The 23,998-nt window shown below is 39.9% G+C and overlaps 1 protein-coding gene across 1 annotated transcript; it reads right to left on the bottom strand.

Moving 5' to 3' along the window:
• Window positions 1-10,388: 10,388 nt before the first annotated feature.
• LOC140227684 (acyl-CoA dehydrogenase family member 11-like) lies at window positions 10,389-22,649 on the bottom strand. The gene is made up of 12 exons (XM_072308098.1): window positions 22,338-22,649; window positions 21,339-21,571; window positions 19,983-20,082; window positions 17,943-18,060; window positions 16,689-16,831; window positions 16,300-16,449; window positions 15,639-15,733; window positions 14,868-14,967; window positions 13,125-13,265; window positions 12,353-12,445; window positions 11,538-11,890; window positions 10,389-10,503 (listed from the first exon to the last, which is right to left on the bottom strand). The coding sequence occupies exons 1-12, from the start codon at window positions 22,647-22,649 to the stop codon at window positions 10,389-10,391; spliced, it is 1,953 nt and encodes a 650-aa protein (XP_072164199.1).
• Window positions 22,650-23,998: the final 1,349 nt, after the last annotated feature.

Raw genomic sequence — 23,998 nt, 5'->3', positions numbered from 1 at the left:
ACGTAGCGGAACAAGCATTTTATAGCGTCTCTGCATAGGTGAACGCTTCACAACACTGTGTGTTCGCTCCTTGTGTCACGCACTGTTTCTGAGGGGAACTTGCGTTTATTATTGTAATACAGTTATCCCATCACATTTCACAAAGCTTTCCAGTGTATGATGAGTATTCAGCAAACAGAATATGATATATATACGTGGTTTCCTTGTTTTCGTTATATATTGTATTTGTTCGGTTATAACGAAATTTCGTTATAACGAAAGAGTACCGCCGGTACCGAGCATTTCTTTAAAACGAGAGTTCACTGTACTTGGAAATCACTTTATGAAATGTTAAAGAGCATGCAGTTCTGAGAGGATTTTAAAGTTTATTTGATGAAAATCGGTTTGAACTTGCTGAGATATCCAAAAACAAAGTAAAACAAAGCAATCCTATTAAAAGGTGGATGCCACCTTTTATCAGGATTGCTTCATTTTGGATATCTCAGTTATTTCAAATCCAACTCTCATCACATAAACTTTTAATTCCTCTTAGAATTATATGTTCTTTCATATTTCATAAGAGGTTTCTCATTGATTACCAAAAAAAAAATCACCACCAAATAACGTTGGAAACCTGAACCCCATCTCAACTAAAACTGTACCATCCCTGTAATCATTTCTCATGAGTATGACTTGCACAGTACATACGCAGCTATGAGTGCTGACTACTAGACATTGTTACTACATTCTTATTCATTCAGGAAATAAAACAACAAAAACAGAAACAAAACAAACTGGGATTTCTGTGGAATGGTTATATCAGGATGTAAACCTTGATGTCCTCTTTGAAATCAAATTTCATTTCATTTTTTTTTTTTTTCCATATCAAAGAGAACACTAAGGCTTACATAATCATTATCCATTTTATAGAAATGCCAGTAACACATGATTGTAGAGATAAGTGAGTACATGTTTTGAAGTGTGAGTAAATTAAGCACATAGAGGTACAGTGTACACATGTTGAACAGAGTTGCTCAAAATTTAGGTTCTAGCTCGTACATATCAATTCTATTCAAAAGTTTCAAAACAATCATAATTATCTACTGTTTTATATTGGATTGATGTTTCATAGAGCTTGGAATGCATGCCTTGAATTATCAAAACTAATAGAACAACACACACCATTTTTTTTTTCTCTCTCTCTCCCTCTCTTCTTCCCTCTCACTCGAACTCTACCTCTTTCAACTTTTGTAACTCGAAGTTCATTAAGTGATTGTTTTCACATGGTATACACTAACAGCATCAATTGTTCACTTTTGACTGAAATATGCAAAGCTGTGATGAAAAGAAATTTTCTATTTTTCTCTCTCTCTACTCTGACCTTGCCCATTTACACTCTCTGCATGCACTCAAATCAAATTATCACTTTATCACAGTATTTCTCATATCTTTAAATAATCAGAATTTATTACATGTTTTCATGCTTTGTCAATATTGTGGTATTCCACATCTTATCCCCGAGTCAAGACATTGAATCACATGAAATATTATGAATCTTAGATGTATTTGATTTATACACTGTACATGAAACCACAACTGAAACTTACAAAACAGATGAGTACATAACCTGCTATTTTAATTCATAATTCTCCATACGGCATATAATGAGATCCCGCTCGCACATGCGCCAACAATTCGCTCACAATATGGCGCAGTATTGATATGTCTCTCGCCAACTAGTTTTCAAAATCATGATCAATCGCTGTATTCCCTTGACATCGACGCTTTTTAAAGCTTCTGCGGTTTTGTTTGGATGCTAGTAGTTTATGTGCAAGGCTGATTTTGAATATTTTCCTGCCGTATAGAGGAAAATTTTCGACAGTTTGTTCGGACTTTTCAGCTTGCATGGAAGGGAATGCAGCAGCAGAGGTGAGGCCGGCACAGCCATGCTCTACGCCCGGAACTTTGGCCCAGACGCCGGCAAAGCCAGGTGTGGGCGTGGACAGCACAAAGAGCAAATCGAGTGCGACGCACTCGTTAGTGCCCACAGCAAAAGCTGGTGGAAGTAAGGGGAAAGAGAAATTTGGCAAAGGGAAGAGCGTCTCTACAGCTACAGCAGCTTCTTCGGACATTCCTAGTATGGAGAAAAGACTTCAGAACTTGGAAGGTTTGCTAGCAAAAGTGATTGACCATCACCCGTCTACTCCCTCGCCTAGCAGCAGATTGGCTTCAAGCCCACGTCAGTCAGCCTCTGTGGGCCATGATGCCCACTGCTCTGCCTATCAAGGAGGTGCTTATGACTGAAAGAGAGCATGACAGTGACTATGATGATCAGTAAGATGAAGAGGGTAGTACTATGTCTATCCCCACAGGGGAACATGAGATGGATCCTGATGCAAGTGTGCCCTCTCTTGCAGCAAAATTTGCACACCCAAGTGAGGTTCGTGAGGCTGTTGATGACAATGTCGCACAATCGGTCACGTACATGCTGACTCATCAATTAGAAGAAAACATTCTGGAAGAGACTGCCAAGCTGAAACTTACAAAACAGATGAGTACATAACCTGCTATTCTTGTGCGATTAAATGAGAAAAAAAACAACAACAACAACTAGAAATGTCGCTATTGCGACTGGTATGGCTCCGCCATAATGCATGGTTCTCCTAATAGGTCTATAGTACACTGTCTTGACAATGTGTGATAACAGTTTCACATAACTGGGAAAATACTAAAATGACAGGTTTGTCAGAAATGTGTCGAATGTTTACTTTCCCTGGACTATGTTTAATCAGATGAATGGCTATACATCTATTGTCTCAGAGTGCAGATATTTGGGGATTTGAGGATTGTTACCTGACTTTTGACCATTTAATAAGTTTATGCATCGAGTATTCTTCATGGTAAAGAGAAAAAGTGTAATTTTAGTATTAAACTGTAAAATTTTAGCATTTTAACCTGGCCTTTGACCCTAAGATTCCAAAGAGAATCACTGTCAGTTAGAACATGCATAGATATGTACTTAAGTTTCATGATGATAATACCTCGAGTCACTTTTGAGATATGGAGGAAGAAGTGAAATTTAGCACTTCTTTTTTCCTCATATGTATATTGGGAGCTAACCCCGGAGCGCTCCTTGTGTAGACTCGCGTTCGGGCTGGTCACAGTTAGTTGGGAGCAAGCTAATGAAGCTAGGAGTGTGCAAAGACACTACAAAACTACCAAAATCAATCTATGGGGAGCAAGTCAATGAACAAGCTATGAGGGACTTGTGGATTGTGAGAGCAATGAATAGGATGAGAAAGCTGAATTGTTCTACAAAGTGGAGCTGCCTAGAGAGATAAAGAACAGGCAAACAACCTCAACTTGCCAGTTGATTCAAGCAGTACAAGTCAAAAGAGGTGAAAGAGTGCATGCTTATTGTGAAGCAAGTATGGCAACAGACAGTGTTAAATGATCCTCTGCGCCAATTCACTACCAATGACTCGGATAGCTTGAATTCAAGAATATCTGAGTGGATTGGAGGAAAGAAGTAGTGGAATGACCTCGTTGACAGCCTTAAAGGACTTGGGAAGTCTGAAGTCTAAGAACACAGAACGAGAAATGTCGATAATATAAGGCTTAGGTGAGAGGAGACCTGTCAATGATCATCTTCAGAGAACACCATCGGAATGGGCTCACAAAACCAGAGGAGAAAAAGGAAGTTCTACAGAGCGTCTATCCGTGTGCAACAGAAGATACGTACTGCAAAGTCACTGTCAATTGCCCCTAGAGAGAGTGGAATCACGGTTTTTCTCAGTACAAATTGCAAGATGTATGGACCAAAGCTGGGAGGATCATTCAATGTAGTCACAATGTTGTTGACTTTCCATCCTGAAGTAGTCAGTACATTTGCTTTGATGGTAAGGATCACTGTAAGGTGTCATGGTAGAATGATTGTTTTGCTTGTGAGAAGCAATGTACATCATTCATACTACACGATCGTTTGTTTGTTTGCTTGTTTGTTTGTGTTTAGCATACAGTGGCGGTTGCTGAACAGCAGGACAAGTTGGCAGACTTCCTGTACAAAGTCAACGCAAAAAAGAGATCATCTCCCGTTAATTTGGCAAATACCAATCTTCAGAAGTAGTGTTCTGACAGTGGCAAAGAAAAAAAGAAAGAAATAAGCCCGCCATTAGGAGAGGTGACAAAGATATCTCAGCAGTTATCCCCAAGTCCTGGCAGGAACAACTTTTCTGTGTTGCCCATACAGTCACTGTTATCAGGCACTGCTATGGATGGAAGCAAGAGTTTGGTCTGAGGATATAATTATGTGGCACCACAAATGGAGAATGGGGGACAATGTGTGACAACAGTTTCACATAATTGGAAGAAATATTATGATGACATATGTTTGTCACAAATGTAGTGACTGTTCACTTTCCTTGAACTACAATGCAGGTTGAATTGGATGAATGTCTAAGAAATGAGATTTAGCATTTAGCTTGACCTTTGACCACTTGATCTTTGACCTTTTTGACAAAAGACTTCCCAGAGAATCTCTATTGTGTAATATAGGTATACACTAAATTTCAAGAAAAATCCAGCAGGCATTGCATAAGTATCACGCAAAAAGTAAAATTTTGAGGAGTTAAGCTTGACCTTTGACCCCAAATTCCCTAGATAATCATTGCCAGTCTGTACATGCATACATACTAAGTTCCATAAAGATACCCTGAACCATTTTCGCGATATTGAGAAAAAAAAATGAAATGTTAACATTTTCACTTGACCTTCAACCTTTGACTTCATGACCCGAAACTCTCTCTGGAGAATGTTTATTTGGTAGTACATATGTATACACTAAGTTTCAAGAAAATACCTCAAGGCATTGCATAGATATGGGGGAAATAGTGAAATTTTCAGCATTTGACCTTGACCTTTTGACCTTGAGCAGTCCCCTGATACTTCACCCACTCATACATGCCAAGTTTCATTGGGATACCTCAATCAGTTTTTTTTTAGTTACGCTCTCCACAAAATTGATTACGGACGGAAGGACAGACGGATGGGTAACCCAAAAACATAATGCCTCTGGCGACCCCAATAACACAAGTGGTAAAAAGGAGAATTCCATGGCATGCTGCTACAGACAAAATAAGCAAGCTATCGAGGAGCAGATTGACTAATGGGACATAGAATCAGGTTTCCCTTGTGCCCTTTGCAAACCCTTGGAGTACATATGTCAAGGGGGGGGGGGGGTGCCAGTGTTCCACAAGGCCCACAATGTGCCTTACACACTACGCCCTGCTGAGGAGAAGAAATTGGATCGCATGCAATGTTTAGGAGGGATTGTTCCAGTTGATTTCAGTAAATGGGCAACCCCACCTGTGTGCAGTCATGAGGCTGATGGACGAGTCAAGACTGTGTGGAGATTACAAAATGACTGTGAACAAAAACATTCATTGTGATCAGTATCCAATTCCAATGCCAACGGAAATGTTCAGCAAGCTGGTAGGAGGGAAGAAATTTTCCAAGATAGACCTGAAGTGTGCCTATCAGCAGATCTTGCTGAATGACAAGTCATGATGTCGGGTCACCATCAATACACATTGTGTTGGGTTTTTTTTCACCTACACCAGACTTCCATTTGGATTTCATCCAGTCATGCAATATGGCAGCATTTCATCAGGCAAGTGCTGGCTGGATTGGACGGTGTTTATGCGATCATGGACGATGTGATGGTCACTGGAGAAAATGACAATTAATGCGTCCACAGCAGGGCAACATCTACAAAAATCTACTTCGATCAGTGAGCTTTGTGTCACTATTTTGGATTTTTGTAATTGTTGAGATGCCTCACTTTATCACTGACCCAGCTTCATTTTGGATTCCAGGAGAAAACATTTTTTATATTTTCGCACAGAAAAACCTTACCTTCAGGAGTCAGGGGAAATGGTGAATGTGTTGTCCCATTTACTTCAATCCATGAGGTGCTGACCGGTGAGCTAATTTTCATAACTTATGATTGTCCAAACTTAATCCAGTTCTGGATTTCAGAAATTATTTCTTGTCAGTGCTTTTCTACACACTTGCACAATGCTTAAAAAGAGGAAGGCATCATCACCTGGTAAATTCTTGGCAAACTCGAAGCAACAGCGAGCGAGAAATGCAGAGGTTGACAAGGTAATAAAAGAACAGCATGGATGGGCGAGTCATATCCAAACCCTCCTAAGTGGAATTTTTCATCAACCTTTAGAATTTTGGTGTGCATGAGGGAGAGAACAGCAGTGATATATCACAGGCCATCGCTGGGGCCGTGGAGGCTACTGTGAAAGCTGCCATATCATCCATAGTGGCAGCCATCAAGGATGCCTTCATTCAGGCGATGTGAGGAGAGTTAACTCCAACTCTCCTTAAAAATCAGTACAAGCAGGATGGCCTCAACCAACACATGCGGAGGGAGAACCTGCAGATTACCAGCCTTCCCGTGGGTGGAGAGGGAGAGGAGGCCGAAGATGTGATGATCAACGAAGATGTGCACACTAACCAAAGAGGTGGGGGTCGAAATCCCCCCCCCCCCCCAAATCCATCTTCTCGTGCTATCGTAAGAGAAAGGGGTCCTGGAGGAAAGGCCCGTCAGTCTGTTATGTGTTTTACCACCAGGAGAATGTGCAATAAGTGTAGTAACTTGACTCCAAGACTCACAGTTAACGGGAGAAAGTGTGAATTTGGAGTTGACCAAATTGCATTCTTCAGCAAGAAGGAAACGTCTATCTCGAGTGAAGCAGCTTTTGCCATCAGATAGTACAAAGTACGCAGAAGTTGTTGTGGACATGATTTCTAAGACATCCCCACGGAAACAAGTTGCTCTAAAGAATGCCGGTGTGATCAATGACGGGAAGCAGCAGTATATGGAAATGGAAATCACAAACATTGTCACCAAAGAAGCTAAAATAAAAGGAAGAAAGAAATTCATGACAGCAGCTTTAGAAGACTTGAAGAAGACACGCCTGCAACGTTATGCAAGCAAGCAATTGGGTATATATAGGAAAGCCATAACCAAAGGCTCAAAGAAAAAGACAGGAAGAAAGCATGTGTCACAAGAAACTGTTGACTTGGTTAAGAATTTCTATGAGCAAGTGGCCCACTCTGTACCGTGCAAGAAACTGGTATTAAAGAAGACAGGAAAGCCTCGAATGGTGCTTGGAAGATCCATCGATGAAGTATGCAACTGAAATCTTGACTGATACTAGCCCAGTCAGTCTGGGTGCCATTCTTGCCCAGAATACCAGGGCTGTGGCTTATGCAAGCCAGACTCTTAGGAGTTTGGAGACTTGGTAAAGCCAAACAGAAAGAGAAACCCTGACGTCGTATGAGCATGTGAACACATTGACATGTATGTTCAAGGTGCGCAAAGCTTCACTGTACTCAGTGATTACAAACCCTAGTTAGCAAGTGGGAAAAGCCAAGACCTCTTAGAATCGAGCCCCGACAGATCACTGAATCAGCAACCTCCTGTTGTTTCAGCCAGAATTTGTCCCGATAAAGTGGCTTATGGTTCCGATCAAGCGGTGGAAACAACACAGGGAAAAATTGTTTTATCAAGTTTTGTTGCACTTACGCAGGGGTCCCTGCTGCAGTAAAGATGATTTTATTACAGCTTTACAGTGTATGCAATTTTAACAACTTATTGAGGCTCCGACAAGGGCTAGTGACTTATCAAGTTCTTTGATTGCTCATGTATACACAAACTTTTGTTCAAAATGTGTTCATTCTGGTAAAATAGATACTGATATTTCAGATCACTTTCCAATCTATGCTATATTTGAGGATGAATGGAAAAAGCAAAGTTACAAACAGAAGATATTTAAAAGAAATTATAGATATTGTAATAAAGTCACCTTTTGTGAGGAGCTTTCTGCTCAAGACTGGCACAATATTGAAAACGGAACCAATGTAAATAATGTTCATGATACCTTTCTACAAAGTTTTGGAACCACTAGTAATGAGCATGCTCCTATTTTCAAATGTTTTGTAAAGCAGAAAGGGGCAAGGAATCCATGGATAACTAAAGTAATATCAAAGTCAATTAGAATGAAACTTTTTTTTTTTTTTTTTTGCTTAAGCATTTCTCTAACCTCCCTCACTTATGAAACGTTCATTAAATTTCAACATTTCATTTTTTCATCTAATTGTATCGACAAACACAGTGCAGCCAGATGAGTTATTCTTCTCTTCCGCAAAAGACAGAAAAACAAGAATTTTGTTAAATCTTCTCAACATTGTTAATCAGCTACTGGAGTACTCTGCTGCAGATCTCCTGACGTCATACATTGTATACGGAATACCTGATTTCATTGTTCCCAGAGCGTACAGTCATCAGTGATTACACACGAGCACTTGTTGCAACAAGGAGATTCAAACACAGCTCCTTGGTTGCAATTAAGACCAGTACAAAGATGAGCAACTGTGAGATTGGATTTACGTAGACAGAGATGCCAACCATTACAATTTTTCCGTAATTATTATGGGGTTTGTTTTTTTTTTCCATAGTGTGTGTAGCTTACAACATGTTGTGTGTGTTTGGTGTGCATTATGTACTATCGTGCATAACAATCATCGATTGTTGTTAAGCCACCTCTCGACTTAGGATCCGAAATAAAACAGTGGATATCATTTTGTACCCAGCAATGCGACCCACACAGTCATGTGACCAAATGTGCGGGCACGAACAACAGCATGGCCCAGTACAGTAGGCTCGCACGATGTGCATACTGTCCTTCATAGCACAGTGCTCTTGCAGCTCCATGCTGCCACTGTGATACCCGACCAATGTGTAATGTGTATGTGACGTTGTGTTTTTATGCGGCAGCTCCTAGGTAGTGTACATGTGTGCAACATAACAGCACATCCATCATTTCAGGACCATTTCGATCTGCAGTACCACGGATACAAAGACTTCAATGTTGGAAAGGACATCGTTGAAAAGTAAATGGCATCGACTTCGAGTGGAAAATCTGCCAAAATAAGGCAACATTTCCGTTCAGAATACTCTGCGAAATGGCAATGCATCATTCGATCACGAAAGGATGATTTTACCGCGAGGTGTCAAGTGTGTTCATGCGACTTCAGCATTTCCCACAGGGGAGCATACGATATCCAAGCCCATAGAAAGAAAAACGTTGAAATGGCCGAACGTACTGGGAGTAGCCGTGACATTGGGCAGTATTTTCAACACAGAACTGATTACTCTGTAATTAGAGCCGAGACTCTAATGGCTAATTTTCTTATCGAACACAATATTCCAATGGCTGCATCTGATCACCTGAGTGACCTAGTAAGAGTGAGTTGGCTTGAAAATTCAAGGTATTGGAGTTTATTGGCGATTTTGAGGAAAGTGTCATTAGTAATGACAGTTTCCTCCTATGTATTTCTTTGTTTTTATTTTTGCTATATAACTACGCTAAATAACATGCTATGGTGCAAATTCAGACTGCAATCTCGTTCAATACAATTGATGAACAAATCAAGGTACATACAACTCATTTTAATGACACAGGAATTTTCACTCTAACTACTCTCACTTACCTTTAAAGGTTTTGTATCTCTCTTAATACTACTACTACTACTACTAATAATAATAATAATAGACATTTTTAGAGCCTTTTTCACTGGATACAAAGCGCTATGAGGTGTCATCCCTGGTCACCATAGGAGATAAAATATACAAATTACAAGGCAGCGACAGTGCAAGTCCAGTGCTCATATAGGGACATCAAAATAAGTAGGTCTTCAAGTTTTGTTTGAAGTGATCCAGTGTTGGTAATGATTTCATTTTTTTTTTTCATTGTGAAAATCATGAAAATGTTTTAACACAATACATACACAGTAATATTTCATCTGTCATTTGATGTAATATGGAAGAGATTTGTGAAAAATCGAGGCACATAATTTGAAGATGAAAACACTACCTTTTTTTCACGGCTTTACGATATATGTTTGTTTTGTGGGCCATATATGTGCTTGTCGTCTCAGCGTGTTACTACCCGGTGGACCATATTTGGGCCTGCTACAGCAGAAGCGTTAAAGTGTACTGAGAATGTTCCCTTTAGCATTGGAATAACATTTCTATGTAAATATATTTGAATATGCTCATAAATCTGATGGAATGTATGCAAAAATACTTCCATTACAATTAACATGAAGAAAACTTTTTCATGGCACAGTAATGAACAAAGGTAATGCAATTGTTAACTTTGCTACTGCGCATGTGTGTGAGAGATGCTTGTCATTTTTGTAAATGGCATTGTGCACAGCATTACTGATTTTGACTTCAAATTACTGCTTTTTAGCTTTAGCATTACTGATTTGAGGTCTGAGAGGTTGGCATCTCTGCGTAGAGTATCATACTCTTCACTGTCCAGGAAATTTCACTGTTCAGGGAATCCCGCCATGACAGTCCTGTAGTCCAGGAGACAGGAGTCCCTGGAGTAGATTCCTCTCTCATGATGAGTGGACACTGGACACAGGTCCTGGAGACACCACCTGTGGATACAAAAAGAGAATAACAATCACATCAGTTCCATCAAAGAAGGTTCTGGGCAACTTCTTCCTGGGTTTGTTGAGGGTGTTGTGGGTTACTCAGAATAAATCATCTCATTGGTAATGAACAAGAAAATTAGTATTGCAAAAGACAGATATGCCAACTGTTACTTCTTAGCAGTAAAATCTCTGGTAATATTTTGTTTGTTTGTTTGTTTTCTTAAAAAAGGACTGCACTGTGCAGGTTTCGTTGAAAATACTCCAATACTGCTTTTTCCTAGATGATATTACAACACATATCTATTGTAGGAAAGATGAAAATACTGGGGGCTCTTTCACCAAGTGTATGCCTTTTCTGTCCTCAGAATACCACAATGCTGCTTACATTAGTTTAGAATCTCTGGAAAAAAAAAAAGTACTAGGGGTACAAAACATGGGAAATGGCAAGGAGTGTTTTCTGGAGGGGTGAGGGTGCTGGGGTGGAAAATGAGACCTTACGGACAACACGATCTCGAAAGGTTAGGAACCATTTCCACTCCATGAAAGAGCAAACATTAAAAAAGCTATTTGACAGTCCTTAATTTCAACCATACAGACCTCTCCGATAGGCCTTGGAGTTCAGTGTGAAGAACGCTGAAACCTTTCATTCAGTGAATTCAGTAAAACACTACAGCGATCAGTCTCTAGGTAACACTAGGTGCCCAACCATCGGACTTTTGCTTTAAAAAAATACCAGGTATATTCATTCATACCTCCACTGACTGTAACACTGAAATTATCAACACTACCATCATTGCTTATACCCATGCAATAACAAAAACCAAAGATAAAAAAGTAACGAATAGCAGAGTACTCTTACCAAGCTTCTACTTTGATTTATGACTGGGTGCAACAAGGTAATGCAAAAATGAGGTTAACAATTACAATAACTGTGCATTGATATACATTGTTACAGGATACTTTGATAGAGACAGAAATGGCCATATTGGCTGCCATTGGTGTGCCATGATGCATTGCTGCTGATAAGCCAAATTTACCTCCTTGCGACAGCAACATCCTCTTCTGTGGCATGTTCCCATCCAGCTTGCTCCAGCAGTAACAGACCAATGTAAATTCTGCTGATACTGAAGGCAAAGTCTCTGGCAGCAACATTCATGTAAGCTTCATCCTGAGTGGCCGATTCTGACAAAAATCCCTGGAGGGCATGACAGGCTTGTCCAATGGCATCAACCGTTGCACGGAGGTCCTGATTGGCAGCATCCATATATGGGGCGATGCGTGTCTGGACCTGACTGACAAATGTCTCCATGGTTTGACCTTTGCTCTTGAGAATTGACCTCAAGACATCCAGGGATAGGATATTTGTGGTTCCTTCCCAGATTGGTAGCACCTAAATGACAGTATGTACAGAGAGAAGAAACTTCATGGTACTTGCAGCCACAAACAGCAACTCACACCAGCAAATTATAGTTATTCATAAAAACTATCTCTCTGGCATTTCCAGTATTTCAGCTTCAAAGCAGTAGAAAGGTTCAACATGATTACTTGGGAACTTCTCATTGTTTCTTGAAAGTTTAAAGAAAAACCCTGCTTTGTTTTCAAATTTAATTATGACATGCATGTGAGGCAGAAAACATGTTAAACTGTTAAGTTTCATAGTTCTCATATTTTCTTTGCTACTAACCATCACTGATCTGTTGATCTGTATCTGATTACTTTATCAAGATCCATATTTATAATGCAATTTGATATTCCCATTTGATTCAAAGTACAGCTGTATGAGAGCAGATATCATACATCTAAAACCATAGGGAGAAGTTTGAAGATAACTATAAAATGGTATCCAACTTACCTGAGCATCTCGGAGGAAGACAGGCAAGCCTGTATCCTCGATGTAGCCCTGGCCCCCAAAGCTCTCTAGTCCTTCAGAACACACACTAACAGCCTTGAGTGCGGATTGGACATGGAAGGAGAACAGCATTCCAAAGTTTATGATACAGTTAAAATATACCCAATGGTTGACTGGACCCATCTATCAGCCAAAATAGAGTTTCTGAAAATCTATTGAAGACAACTAGGTAGAGCATAAAGTTGAGACATTACATTTACCTATTTAAAGTAAAGAAAAATACTGGTAGAAAAAAAAAAATGACTTCCAAGATTTTTACACATGATGACCAAAGCTAAGACAACAGACCCATCAACATATTTGTCTACAAATTCGTAGTACCAATGATTTTCTGCAAATTCTGTGATTTCACACCCAGCTCACTTGTCTGAACTACAAATACCCAGAGAAGTGTGGAATTTTGCATATATCTATTAAGGCTTAGGTTAGTCCATATCTAACATAAAAGATGTTCAAACCTGTTTTTTTTTTTTTTTTTATCTGGGACATCTTTTAAAATAAGATTGATCTTTGTGGAGGTAGGTAATGTTAATTTGTTTATTCACAAACATACAAAAACTTTGGAGGTAGTATTTATGTTGCTAGGCAATAAATGGATCTTTGTAAGCATCTTGGCAGAGACTAGCAGACAGCAACCTCTGCCTTCCACTGTAAGATCAACATCCATCCAGAATTCACCAATGGCAACAGATAGGAAAGCATCATACCCCCTCACCTGTTTCCCTGTGTACAGTTTGAAGATGGGTGTGGCAAGCCTGAGCAGGTTGGTATCCTCTTCCGTTGCAAGGCCATTCTCCTGCCTTCCCAAGAGGCGAGCAGACTCCATGAGAAGTGCCAGGGCTCCTCTTGACTCAACCTTTGAAGGAGATCAAGTTAGACTCTTTCTAATTGCAGTCTAATTTTGGACAAACTTAAAATTTGCAATCTAATCACAAACAATAAAAAAATGGGATATGTCTTTGGTTTTGCTTTGTCGCTATGTAACGAGTGCTGAATGTCCCACATAATAACCATAGCAAGATGAAAAAAAACAAAACTAGAAATGTCGCTATGGCGACTGATGCCTCCGCCATAATGCATGATTCTCCCAATAGGCGTATAGTACAATGTCTTCACAATGTGTGATCCATACCAGTTTCACATAACTGGCAAAATATTGAAATGACAGGTTTGTCAGAAATGTCTTGAACTGGGTTTGCTATAATTTTCTAAGAGTGCAGGTACACATATTTGGGGAATTTTGGGAAAGTTTATGCAATGAGTAATTTCCAAGGTACGAAGAAAGAGTGTGATGACGGTACAAAATAGATTTTTTTTTATTTTTGGGGGGGGGGGGTGGGGCATTGAAACCTGGCCTTTGACCCCCTTAACCTTTGACCTTCTGGCTGGACATTTCCCGGAGAATCTCCATTAGGTAATGCATGTATTAAGTTTTGAAACTAATAATGCAAGCATTGCATATACTAGTATATGAGGGAAATAGTAAAATTTTGAGGAGTTGACCTTGACCTTTGACCCCTGACTATTGACCCATGACCCCTAAATTCCCTAGATAATCCCTGCCAGACAGTACATGCATATGTACCAAGTTCCACGAAGATACATTGAAGCATTTGAGAGAAAAGTAATATTGCAACATTTTCACCTAACCTTTGACATTTTGACCTTTGACCTTATGACATGAAACTCTCTCTGGAGAATCTTTACGCAGTAGTACATGTCCACAAGAAAATACCTTCGGGCATTGCATAGATATGGGGGAAATTGCAACATTTGTAGCATTTGACCTTGACCTTTTGACCTTTGACCTCTTGCCAATGTCACTAAAATCTACTCAACTAATTGTCCCATCATACATCATCCTCCAACAAAGTTTGGTGAAATTTGCTCCATCCAGTCTTGAGTTATCGCGTAAACGGATACAATTTCATGATTTGACCTTGACCTTTGACCTTTGACCTTCAGCCGATTTCACCCAAAATCTAATCAAATAATTGCCCCATCATACTTCATACTTGGACCAAGTTTGGTAAAATTCCAGTAAATATTACTCAAGTTATCGCGTAAACGAAAGCGGACGGACGTACATACGGACGTACGGACGTACGGACGGACTGACAACCCGAAAACATAAAGCCTCCGGCACCACTTCGTGGCGGAGGCATAAAAAAAACTTTATAGGCTATTGCTTGGCTTGTAGGGCTCAATTACAGAACATGATCTACTTGACTTGAAAACACAATAAAGATTAAAAAAAAGACAAAAATAACTAAGCTACTGCAAATGTTGCTTTTTTTTAAGAAGGTAGAACAACACTGTAATATATAAGACTTCCAAAATTGCTTGACAGAAAACTTTTCGTCAAATAAGCACGGAAAAGAGCAAAAGTGAGAGAGAGAGGAGGAGGAGGATTGAAAAGAGGAGAGACTTGAGAGCACTCATCAAAGACCACGCCTACCTCCATCCGGCTCAAAGTCTGCATGTGAAGTGGCCAGTCCACTATCAGCCTTCCAAAGGCCCTTCTTCTCTGGGAATAGTCCCTGGCATAGTGCACTATCCTAAATGAGAATCACATGAACCCAAATAGCACTAATAAGCTACCATATCCAAACTATTTCTCTCTGTCACATAAAAAGTGCACTATAAAGTGCAGTGGTTATGTAACGGCTAAAGGATCTATTTTGCAACCCCTCTTGGCCCTATAAAGAGATTCTGTTTCATTCACATTTGTGGCAGAGAATTCTCTCCCAAGCTGTGAATGTGACAAAGAGCTATCTCTTGCCATTTCTTTTGTTTCTTGAGACTGTTTTCAGCATCTTCATTTTTCTGGAGGCATCAGGCAAGCATATCTATTCTTCAAGGGCATGCATAAGTGTAGCAGCCTCTTTCATCTATTCTCACCAACATCAGTTTCTGCTATTTGTGTGCAGCGCTGCACACTGGCACTGGTCCGACAATCCCTGACCAGTAAAAATCACTGTCAGACCAGTAACATTTTTAGAAATGGACCAGTACAAAATGGAAATACTGGGTGCCTACTGGTCCGACAGATGAGTTGGACCAGAAGAAAAAATGGGATAATGTGCAGCCCTGGGTACCCTTTACAGGTTTTCTAGAAACAAATACATCACCATTGTAAGCTATCTTGCTGCTAAAAGACATTGACGTTTTTGACAAGGATGGGTATGAACACTGCACCATGATGAAATCACAGGCCAGCTATAAATACCTCCTCATCAAGCTGGCAGCAAAGGCCCCTGTGTGGTAGCGTGAGAGTGTCAGCATGGGTACGATGGATTTGATACCTTGTCCTTCCTCTGAGAGCTGAGACAACACCACCAACAACAAACAATGAGAGAAATCCACCTGTTATTATCTACACTTTACAATGAGCTTATGATGTTCCTCTTTTGAAAATTACTTACAAAGGAAAGAAACGACATTTTTAAAAATTTTTATTTGAAACCAGCAATTTAAATGTTTCTTTCATGCAGTATCATGTCTGTAACACATAAAAGCAACATGGAGGTTTGGTGATTGATTTGTTAGATAAATGTAGAGTTCAATGCTGCAAGATATGAGTCTTACAGGACAAACACACATTAAAAGGCAATTTGGCAAGATCTCATCTGAAATACCAGAAAAGGGTGAAAACATAATGGGGTACCAGGTAATAGGAAAACAGTCAGTTGTTGCAAGTTGGAATCAGAAGGGGGGGGGGGGCAGTGATTTCACAGGCAGGAGACTACTACAATTTCGTATACCTTTGTGACTTTATACACATACCTCGGATCATATGACAGAAACTTGTATTATAGTCATACTCCTGCAGTACAAGGTTATACCCATACTGCACATTATATATCACAACTATGGTGGGAAATATTTACACGATATGCTTTGGTCCCATCCAGAAGTAATTCTGCTGTGGGGAGTTGTCTGGTGCCCAGTTTGTTCTTCAGCTGCTGAATCTCAATTCCATTTAGCTTACCATTGGCATTCTTGGTCTCCAGATAGAATAACGATACTCCTTTTGTTCCCTGTCAGAAAGATAGGTTGGAAAGGAACAGCATGAAAAGAAATAAGATGACATATCATAGATTCCTACACATCTTTCTGTCACATCAATGCATGTACAAAGGAAATAGGTTTTTTGTTGTTGTTTTTTTTTTGTGTGTGTGTGCTTGTGTGTGCCTTATTAAATGTAAAGTAGAGCTACACAAGAAATGATGGCATGTTATGAAAGTTCAAGAATCCTTTTCCAATCATGGCAAATTACCTCAGTAATGGAGCCTTGCTCATCTACCACTCTTGCCAGGGCGATCGCCATGTCACTGTCAGTAGCTGAGGAGAACCACTTGTAACCATGGAGACGATATGAGCCATCAAGCTGTGGATATGCCAGCGTCTCAGTGCCTCCAGCTGGCATGTCATTAGGGGTATACAAAACATGTGATCAACCTTCACAATATACATCTAGTTGCTCAGGCAGAGGAGTTCAGACCAAGAATGTCTCTGACAGTGTAGTCTTTGCAGACCTTCCCACCTTTCTGACTGATATGTAGGGTCGATTTGGCTCAAAAGGAAGAAAGAAAGAGTAGTTTCCATAGGTGTGTGTAGTAAAATTATCAAGAAAACTATGAAACTCTTACTGAAACAAGAGCTGAGAATGGTCAAAATTCAGATTCTTTTCTTAAAATTCAGAATGGTTGGGAGATCCGTCTATGTAATGACTACCTTCCCACAGCAAGCCCACAATAAAAGATGACTCCAAGTACTTTTCATATCTGCAGGCTAAACAAACAAACCAACCAACAAAAAATCGTCTACATGTTCATAAAGTATATTCCTCTGAAAACATATCCCTTTTGTACATACTCGCATGCATGAACATAAACATCATATCTTATGATATAGGGTATATACCTAGCTGACCTACAACCCAAATACAGTTGAACCTCTATCATCCGGCCTCCCTTTATCCGGATCTCTCTATTATACGGACGCAATCTCGCCGTGATTTTTTTTTTTTTTTTTTTTTTTTTTTTTTTTTTTTTTAATTACGGGAGGAAAGGGGGATTCCCAACTCCTTGAAAACTCCTACACAAACACACATGAATTACATATTACTTCCAACATGATCAACATACATTACATCAAATTTCCTTCCATATTGCTTACCCTCAGACATTTTAACATCTCCAAACATCCCCAAATGTAAAAATGAAAAGGTTGCAGTATACACATTACTACATGTGGTACTATAATGGGCTACATCAGTACATGTGTATGTATATGTAAAGCATTGAGTCTCCCGTATCCGGCCAAATCCCTTATCCGGATGAGCCCCGGTCCCGATTTGTCCGGATACGAGAGGTTCAACTGTATGTTAAAAGACATCTTCTGTCATCCCACATATATTTCTTTTTTAATGGATTTTCTTTTTATTCTTCCACCCCTTTCTCTAATACATCTATCGATCAAGCCCTTTATCAAGCGGTCTCAAATCTATCAGATGTGCATACACACTTACCTACATCTGAGCCACCTTTCATCTCTGTCATCCACTGGCCAGAGGTCCAAAACTTGGCAGGATCACGAGATGTCAGATTACTGTAGGCATGAGAGAGGAGTTCAGAGTCGGTCCTTTCCTGTGAAGGGTAAGAATCAATTCTGAAAAGTTCAGTTAAAACTGAAATGTCTGGCTCAAATAATGTCATATTGTGACACTAGCAAAAAGACATATCGTCGCTGGGGTGACAAAACCCCCTATCTCAAAATCATCAAATGTTCAGGAGAGCGAAAAAACATGGCGGCCAAAGCCCTATAGTGAATGGGAAAGCCTTCTCTTTGACATGTCATGGTGGCTTCATTTTTGGAGTAAGACAGTTAGGATTTGGCCAAGACATCACTTGACCCATTATTTGACCATTAAGCTAAAAAAAGATTTTTTGACATTTTTGAGATACGAGGTCTTGTCACCCCAGCGACGATATGTTCACGAAACACATTTTACAATGAATGTTTTACAAGTACTAGTATCCTACAATAATAATGGACATTGTCAAGATGGTTTCCAGGAATTATCTACACTTTGGAACAGTCTGAAAGACACCATGCTTCGTTCTGGAAGAGGAGAATGGGTAAGGATGGAGGAGATGGATAAATTGAAGAGGAGGAGGAGGAAGAGGAAGAGGAGGAGGGGAAGGATTATAAGGGGATAATACCTGTGACCCAACTTGTTATTTTATCAGTACACTGAAGCTGCTGGTTGTGTAGCTCTGAATTAAAAGAAAAAATATCTTGAATGTATTATAAGTGACTTGTTAACCATTTAAAACAAACATGCAATCTGACTGTAAGTTCTAAGTATGTGTTGGTTTTAGTGACGTCAGAAGCGGTGATTTGCCTGGATTGACTTATTCGGTCGATAGGGGGCGTTGGTTGCCAGCCTCAAAAATCACAGACCAGGGTGTTTGTGGACAGTGATTTCTGCAAGTAAATTCACGCTAATCGGCTTAAGTCCAATGTTGTGAGTATTACAAAGTCAAGATTTCCGTTGAGGAATGTTGAAATGATGTATGAATGTAAAGATGATAAAAAGTATAATTGCATAATGTGAAAATTTGGGTAGAAAAGTGTGAACGATTTACATGTATATGTACGTTATAGCATGTATGTTAGTTACGTGCCAGTCAATACGTAGCGTGTGAATATACAGTGTACAATAGGTTGCGTTCATTGCGTACAAAGTATGAAAATGAAGGTTTTGTTATATGGCAAATGAAAGTAAAGGGAAGAATAATGTTAGTATTGTAGTGTATGTAAGATACAACAGGGTGTATCGGAATTATAATAAGTGAAATTGATTGATTAAACAAGTTTGGTGTATAGAATCGTTACCGTGAGGCTGTAAAGTTAACAGGATTATATGGTGTAAGAACACTATTGAGTGCAGTTGAAAGGCACGATGTAAGCCTAGGGCATTAATTGGTTGTGATGCTGATACAGCATAGGATAGGTCAGATAATAGTTTATATTGTTTTAATTCAGGGCAGTGTGAAGTTGATTTAGGTCTGAAATAGGGAAAGAGTTGTAAAGTCAGGTGAATTTGATAATGATTTGAGATCATTATAAAGCAAAGAGTAAGGAGTAAGATGTGATTATGAACCCAAAGTGTCAGGGTAGGTGTACAGTGCTATACAGCTGTAGCACTTGTTCATACATTCATGCAAATCCATGATATATGTGACGGAGTGCAAATGCTTATTATTTTTTTTTTGTTATATCTAATTTGATTTTGCAGATTGAACGTGTAAGGTGCAAGTGCAAAGTGCAACTGTAAGGTGCAACTGGTCGAGTACAATGTAACCAAGGAGTAGCTAAAGGGTACCGACACAGTGAAGATTTGCAAGGTGTACATTCTGAGATGTAACTGTACAAGCAAGGACAGAGAATAACACGTGCACACCACAGCACATTAACCACCGTTTCAAACTATGGACTGAGGACTTGTTTTTTCGTGTGCCGATCTGCAGAGGTTGCTTCGTAGCATACATAACGTCACACTGACCATAAGAAGTTTAGCAGCTCCATCAGTCATGGCTAGTGGACAGTAGTAGAGGCCTGAGGATGGGTAGTACATCAACAGCTTGGCCGCCTGGTACAGTCGACTGGATTAAAGTAAAAATTCAGTACCATTTCTGAATAAGTGGTTGAAACTAAAGCTACAAATTCAATGGACAAGGTACATCAAAGAGATAGAGAGAATTTTTGTCAAAGCAGCTCCTCTTATTTCAACTTTAGGTGACAAAATCAATTTCTCATGGTATGAGTCTCGTTATCCAACTTTCGTATGAATACCATGAATATTCGTTATCTGCTCATGTTTTGGTATTGCATAATCACATTGACCTTTTATCATTACCCATGTTCCAAGGGTTGCATTTATTCTTGACCAACCTCTGTAGCTTATCACTGGAGGACATCATCACTCCAGGTGTTGTAATAAAAAACATGAATAATTTGCCAAGGTGCATATCATTGCACCAACAGGAATTTTCTTAAAGGTATTAGCCCACATTTGTAAACCTGCAGCAATTGGTCTCATAGTTAGCATGGAGATTGGGTATGATTGCAGTATTGGTAACACCTGTGCAAAATTTCGTTCCAATTAGTCCATTACTTTCATAAAAATAAATGAAAATGCACCGTAATCCGTATGCATGCGTATAACGCTCGCTAGCTCCGGTCCACGTACATGTTACATGTACAATGTACGTAGCTATAGCCCGCGCTCGTAATTCAATTTTGGGTCGGGTTGACCCGGTTTGAAAATTGATTTTAAAATGATGATTTTCTCTCTTTTATCGAATGGTATAGACAAAGAGCGACAGGTGAGGTATGTTACTGTTATAACTTGTACTTGAAGTCATATTGGACCTGTTTTATGCAGTTTTGATTTTCGTGGGTTTGCAAATGTGGGCTAGTACCTTTAACTGTTTTGGGTGTCTGAGAATTCATTACATTAGACTGCCAAGTATTGACTTTCTGTTTCATGAGAGTTCAATCATTCATTATGGATAAAACAATGCAAATGAAAAGAACATGTATAACAACTTGAGATAGGAAATCCTGTGGTTTTCAAAGCTCACAATCCACTGCACAGCATAATTTACTTATGACAGAGGAGAAGCTATCTGAACTGATGTACCATGCTCAAAACAATACTTTCCATGCTCTATTTTGCTATGATTATTTCTTTTCTCACTATTCACATGGTTTAAATATGGTGGTCTATCAAATCAGCCTCATTATTTAAGTCTTACATTGGAATGCAGCGACTGAAGAATGAGCCACTGGAAAAAAAAAAAGAACAGAAACAATTTTACTCAGCACTTTCAACCAAGTAAATCATTGCATATTGTACCTCCATTCATGAAATTTATTCTCATAAGGGATGGCCACCATTCCTTCTTCCGCAGACAAAACTTTTTGCTTTTTCCAAGCATCGCTGGTGACCAGGTCATCCACTCGATTGCCCCAGGCATCAAAGTGTTTGACATGTGGTGGGTTCTCCTCACACTGGCGAGCTAGATCAGTGATTTCATCCGCAACACGCTGGCCGAACCTATGGAGATCTGGTGTTATAGCATCAAGAACCTGTGAAGGGAGAGAGTCATTTAGTTTCATATGTCATATTCTAGGTTACAACTGCCTTGTTTTTAATCATTTTATGTTTATCAAGTCTTGCTTTGTGTAATAATTCACCTTGTCACTGGCTTTTTTGTTTCTCTGTTGCTTTGTTGTGTTGTTATCAGTGAGTATGCAGCTTCTGACATTATAGGGCTTAATCTAAGAACTTGCCAGCCTCAAAACATATCGTTCTTCAAAATAGAATCTTTGATGAAAACAGCCATATTTTGCTATTTTTCATATAGCAATAAACATTAAGACAAAAGAGTAGACTCGATTCCAATCAATCCATTTTGTATCTAGTTGCTTCCCCATTTATTAATAAAAAATACATAGCATGGATATACATCCTGAAAGCAAGTTCTCTGGGCTTATATGTAAAAGGAGGACAATATTTTACATGATGATGGATGATGGTTGCTTGGTCCATTCATTTGTATGTTTTATAATGGCACATGTACAAAAAAACAACAACAAATGCCTTGCTAAATAATATCTCATACAAATATCGAGTTCTCGCTGGACCTACTAATCATATTATACTATAGCATAGACTAGAGTCTAGAGGCTACCTACTGTTTCCTACCTAGTTAGCACTTGGTGGTTTGAAATTTTACAAGAATTTGACGTGTTGTCGTGGTTGTATGTCATATAACTCAAATAAATTACAAACAGCTTTGCTTTCTTTGAAAATATATTACATAAATAACATTGAAAATCAAATGTGAAATACCTCAGCTGGAAGTAGACGTCGCAGATATGATCGAAGTGGCAAGTCCTGTGAAAAGACGTTTCCTATTTGGGGTTTACTCTGAAAGAAACTGCCACGCTGAGCCCTGCGGAACGTAGGGTGTGATTGGCCGTCAGCGCCCCGACCGCGACGGTGGAGAATTACTGTTTCTTCCGCTCGCTCTCGATCTCGCGTTTTTCTGTCAGGTGCATCATGCACCACGGAACGTGCTGCAGAACTCTTAAATCTCGGATGAATGCACCTTGACAATCTACAAGACGAGCCAGAAAGGACGGCACAAGTCCCGAAATTCATCTTGATTTAGCTCTCTGATACACTGTGTAATATACAGCAGCATTTCTGACCGACTCATCTCTTCGTTCATTTGAGACGAGATCTGAGGCCTGGCTAGCTGTCGGCGCGCGCTACCACGGTATGGTACAGCGTACGCGTAAACTTCCTTCCATATGGCATTGAGCAGCAAGCTGCAACAAAATGGAAACCTCCCCTCCCCGGAACTCCATTCCCCCCCCCCCCCCCCCCTCACTCCGTTCTACTGTCACACCCCTTCTTCATCACCAACGCGTAGTTCTTCACCACTTTTTACAGTCTTCTCTTCCCCTTCCCTGATGTCAGGATTGCATATCATTTTTCATTAGGCCTTATACGACATTTTCATAAAGTTTTGTTTTTGTTTTGTTTTGTTTTGTTTTGTTTTTATCAACGGCGTAAATCCGTATTGAGGAGTGGGGGGGGGGATGGTCACCATCACCACGATTACAAGCCCATAATACCGGACCGGGGGGGGGGGGGTAGAAGCTTGGTGCCCCCCCCCCCCCCCACACACACACACACACTTTACAGGGACCGGATGTCCCACTCTTTTGCATGAAGTGGCAGCAAAAATATGAAGACTTTTTGTTCTTGTTGCTTTTTTTTTTGCTTGTCAGATGACTTTCGGCGGAAAATCAGACCTTAAAAGTATGAAGACATTTTTTTGTTTTTTAAATATCTGTGAGAGGGAGCGGAGCGACCGAACGGGGGGAGGGTGTGTAGGGGGGGGGGGGTATCCCTCTCCCATCACACGAGGAAGATTTTGCATTTTCAGACCTGAAATTCAGCGATCTGGTGCACACTTTTGGTGAAAATTTTCTTTTCTTTTCTTAAAAGAAAAATAAGAAAATGAAATATTCACAATACATTATTGAAAGACTAAATCGTGGTATTTCAGCTCTTGCTCCGCCTGTGCGACATCACTGTGAAGGCCTACCACATGGGGCCTATCACCGGCGTAGACAGGATTTGACCTATAGGAGGAGCGGTTATGTGAGGGAGCGAAGCAAACGGGGGGGGGGGGGTATAAATCTTTTTGTATTGAAAATTTTGACATTTTACAGTCCAAAAACTGCCGTTTGTAGCTATATTTTCGCTTTGGAAATTAAGGGGGCACACCGGGTGCAACTGCTGTCAATCACTGGCAGCAACATCAGGAGAATGGCCGCTATTTGATAGCGATTAAATGCGAGCGAGCTTGAAAATTTTGACATTCTACAGTCTAAAAACTGCCGTTTGTCGCTATACTTTTTCGCTTTGGAAATTAAGGGGGCCGCGCCAGGCGCAACTGCTGTCAATCACTGGCAGCAACATCAGGAGAATGGCATATA

The sequence above is a fragment of the Diadema setosum genome, chromosome 4 (assembly GCF_964275005.1).
Source record: "Diadema setosum chromosome 4, eeDiaSeto1, whole genome shotgun sequence".
NCBI classification, from domain to species: domain Eukaryota; kingdom Metazoa; phylum Echinodermata; class Echinoidea; order Diadematoida; family Diadematidae; genus Diadema; species Diadema setosum.
Note: the sequence above shows the minus strand (reverse complement) of the source record. Positions and strands in the feature narration are given on the sequence as shown.

Excerpts from the sequence above, each read along its gene's own strand:
- LOC140227684 (XM_072308098.1), bottom strand. The coding sequence starts at position 22,649 with ATGAATTTCGGGACTTGTGCCGTCCTTTCTGGCTCGTCTTGTAGATTG. Across the intron at positions 20,083-21,338 it reads AATAAATTTCATGAATGGAG|TCGACTGTACCAGGCGGCCA; the intron begins GTACAATATGCA and ends ACTTTAATCCAG. Across the intron at positions 16,832-17,942 it reads GAAAGGTGGCTCAGATGTAG|CTGGAGGCACTGAGACGCTG; the intron begins GTAAGTGTGTAT and ends ATGACATGCCAG.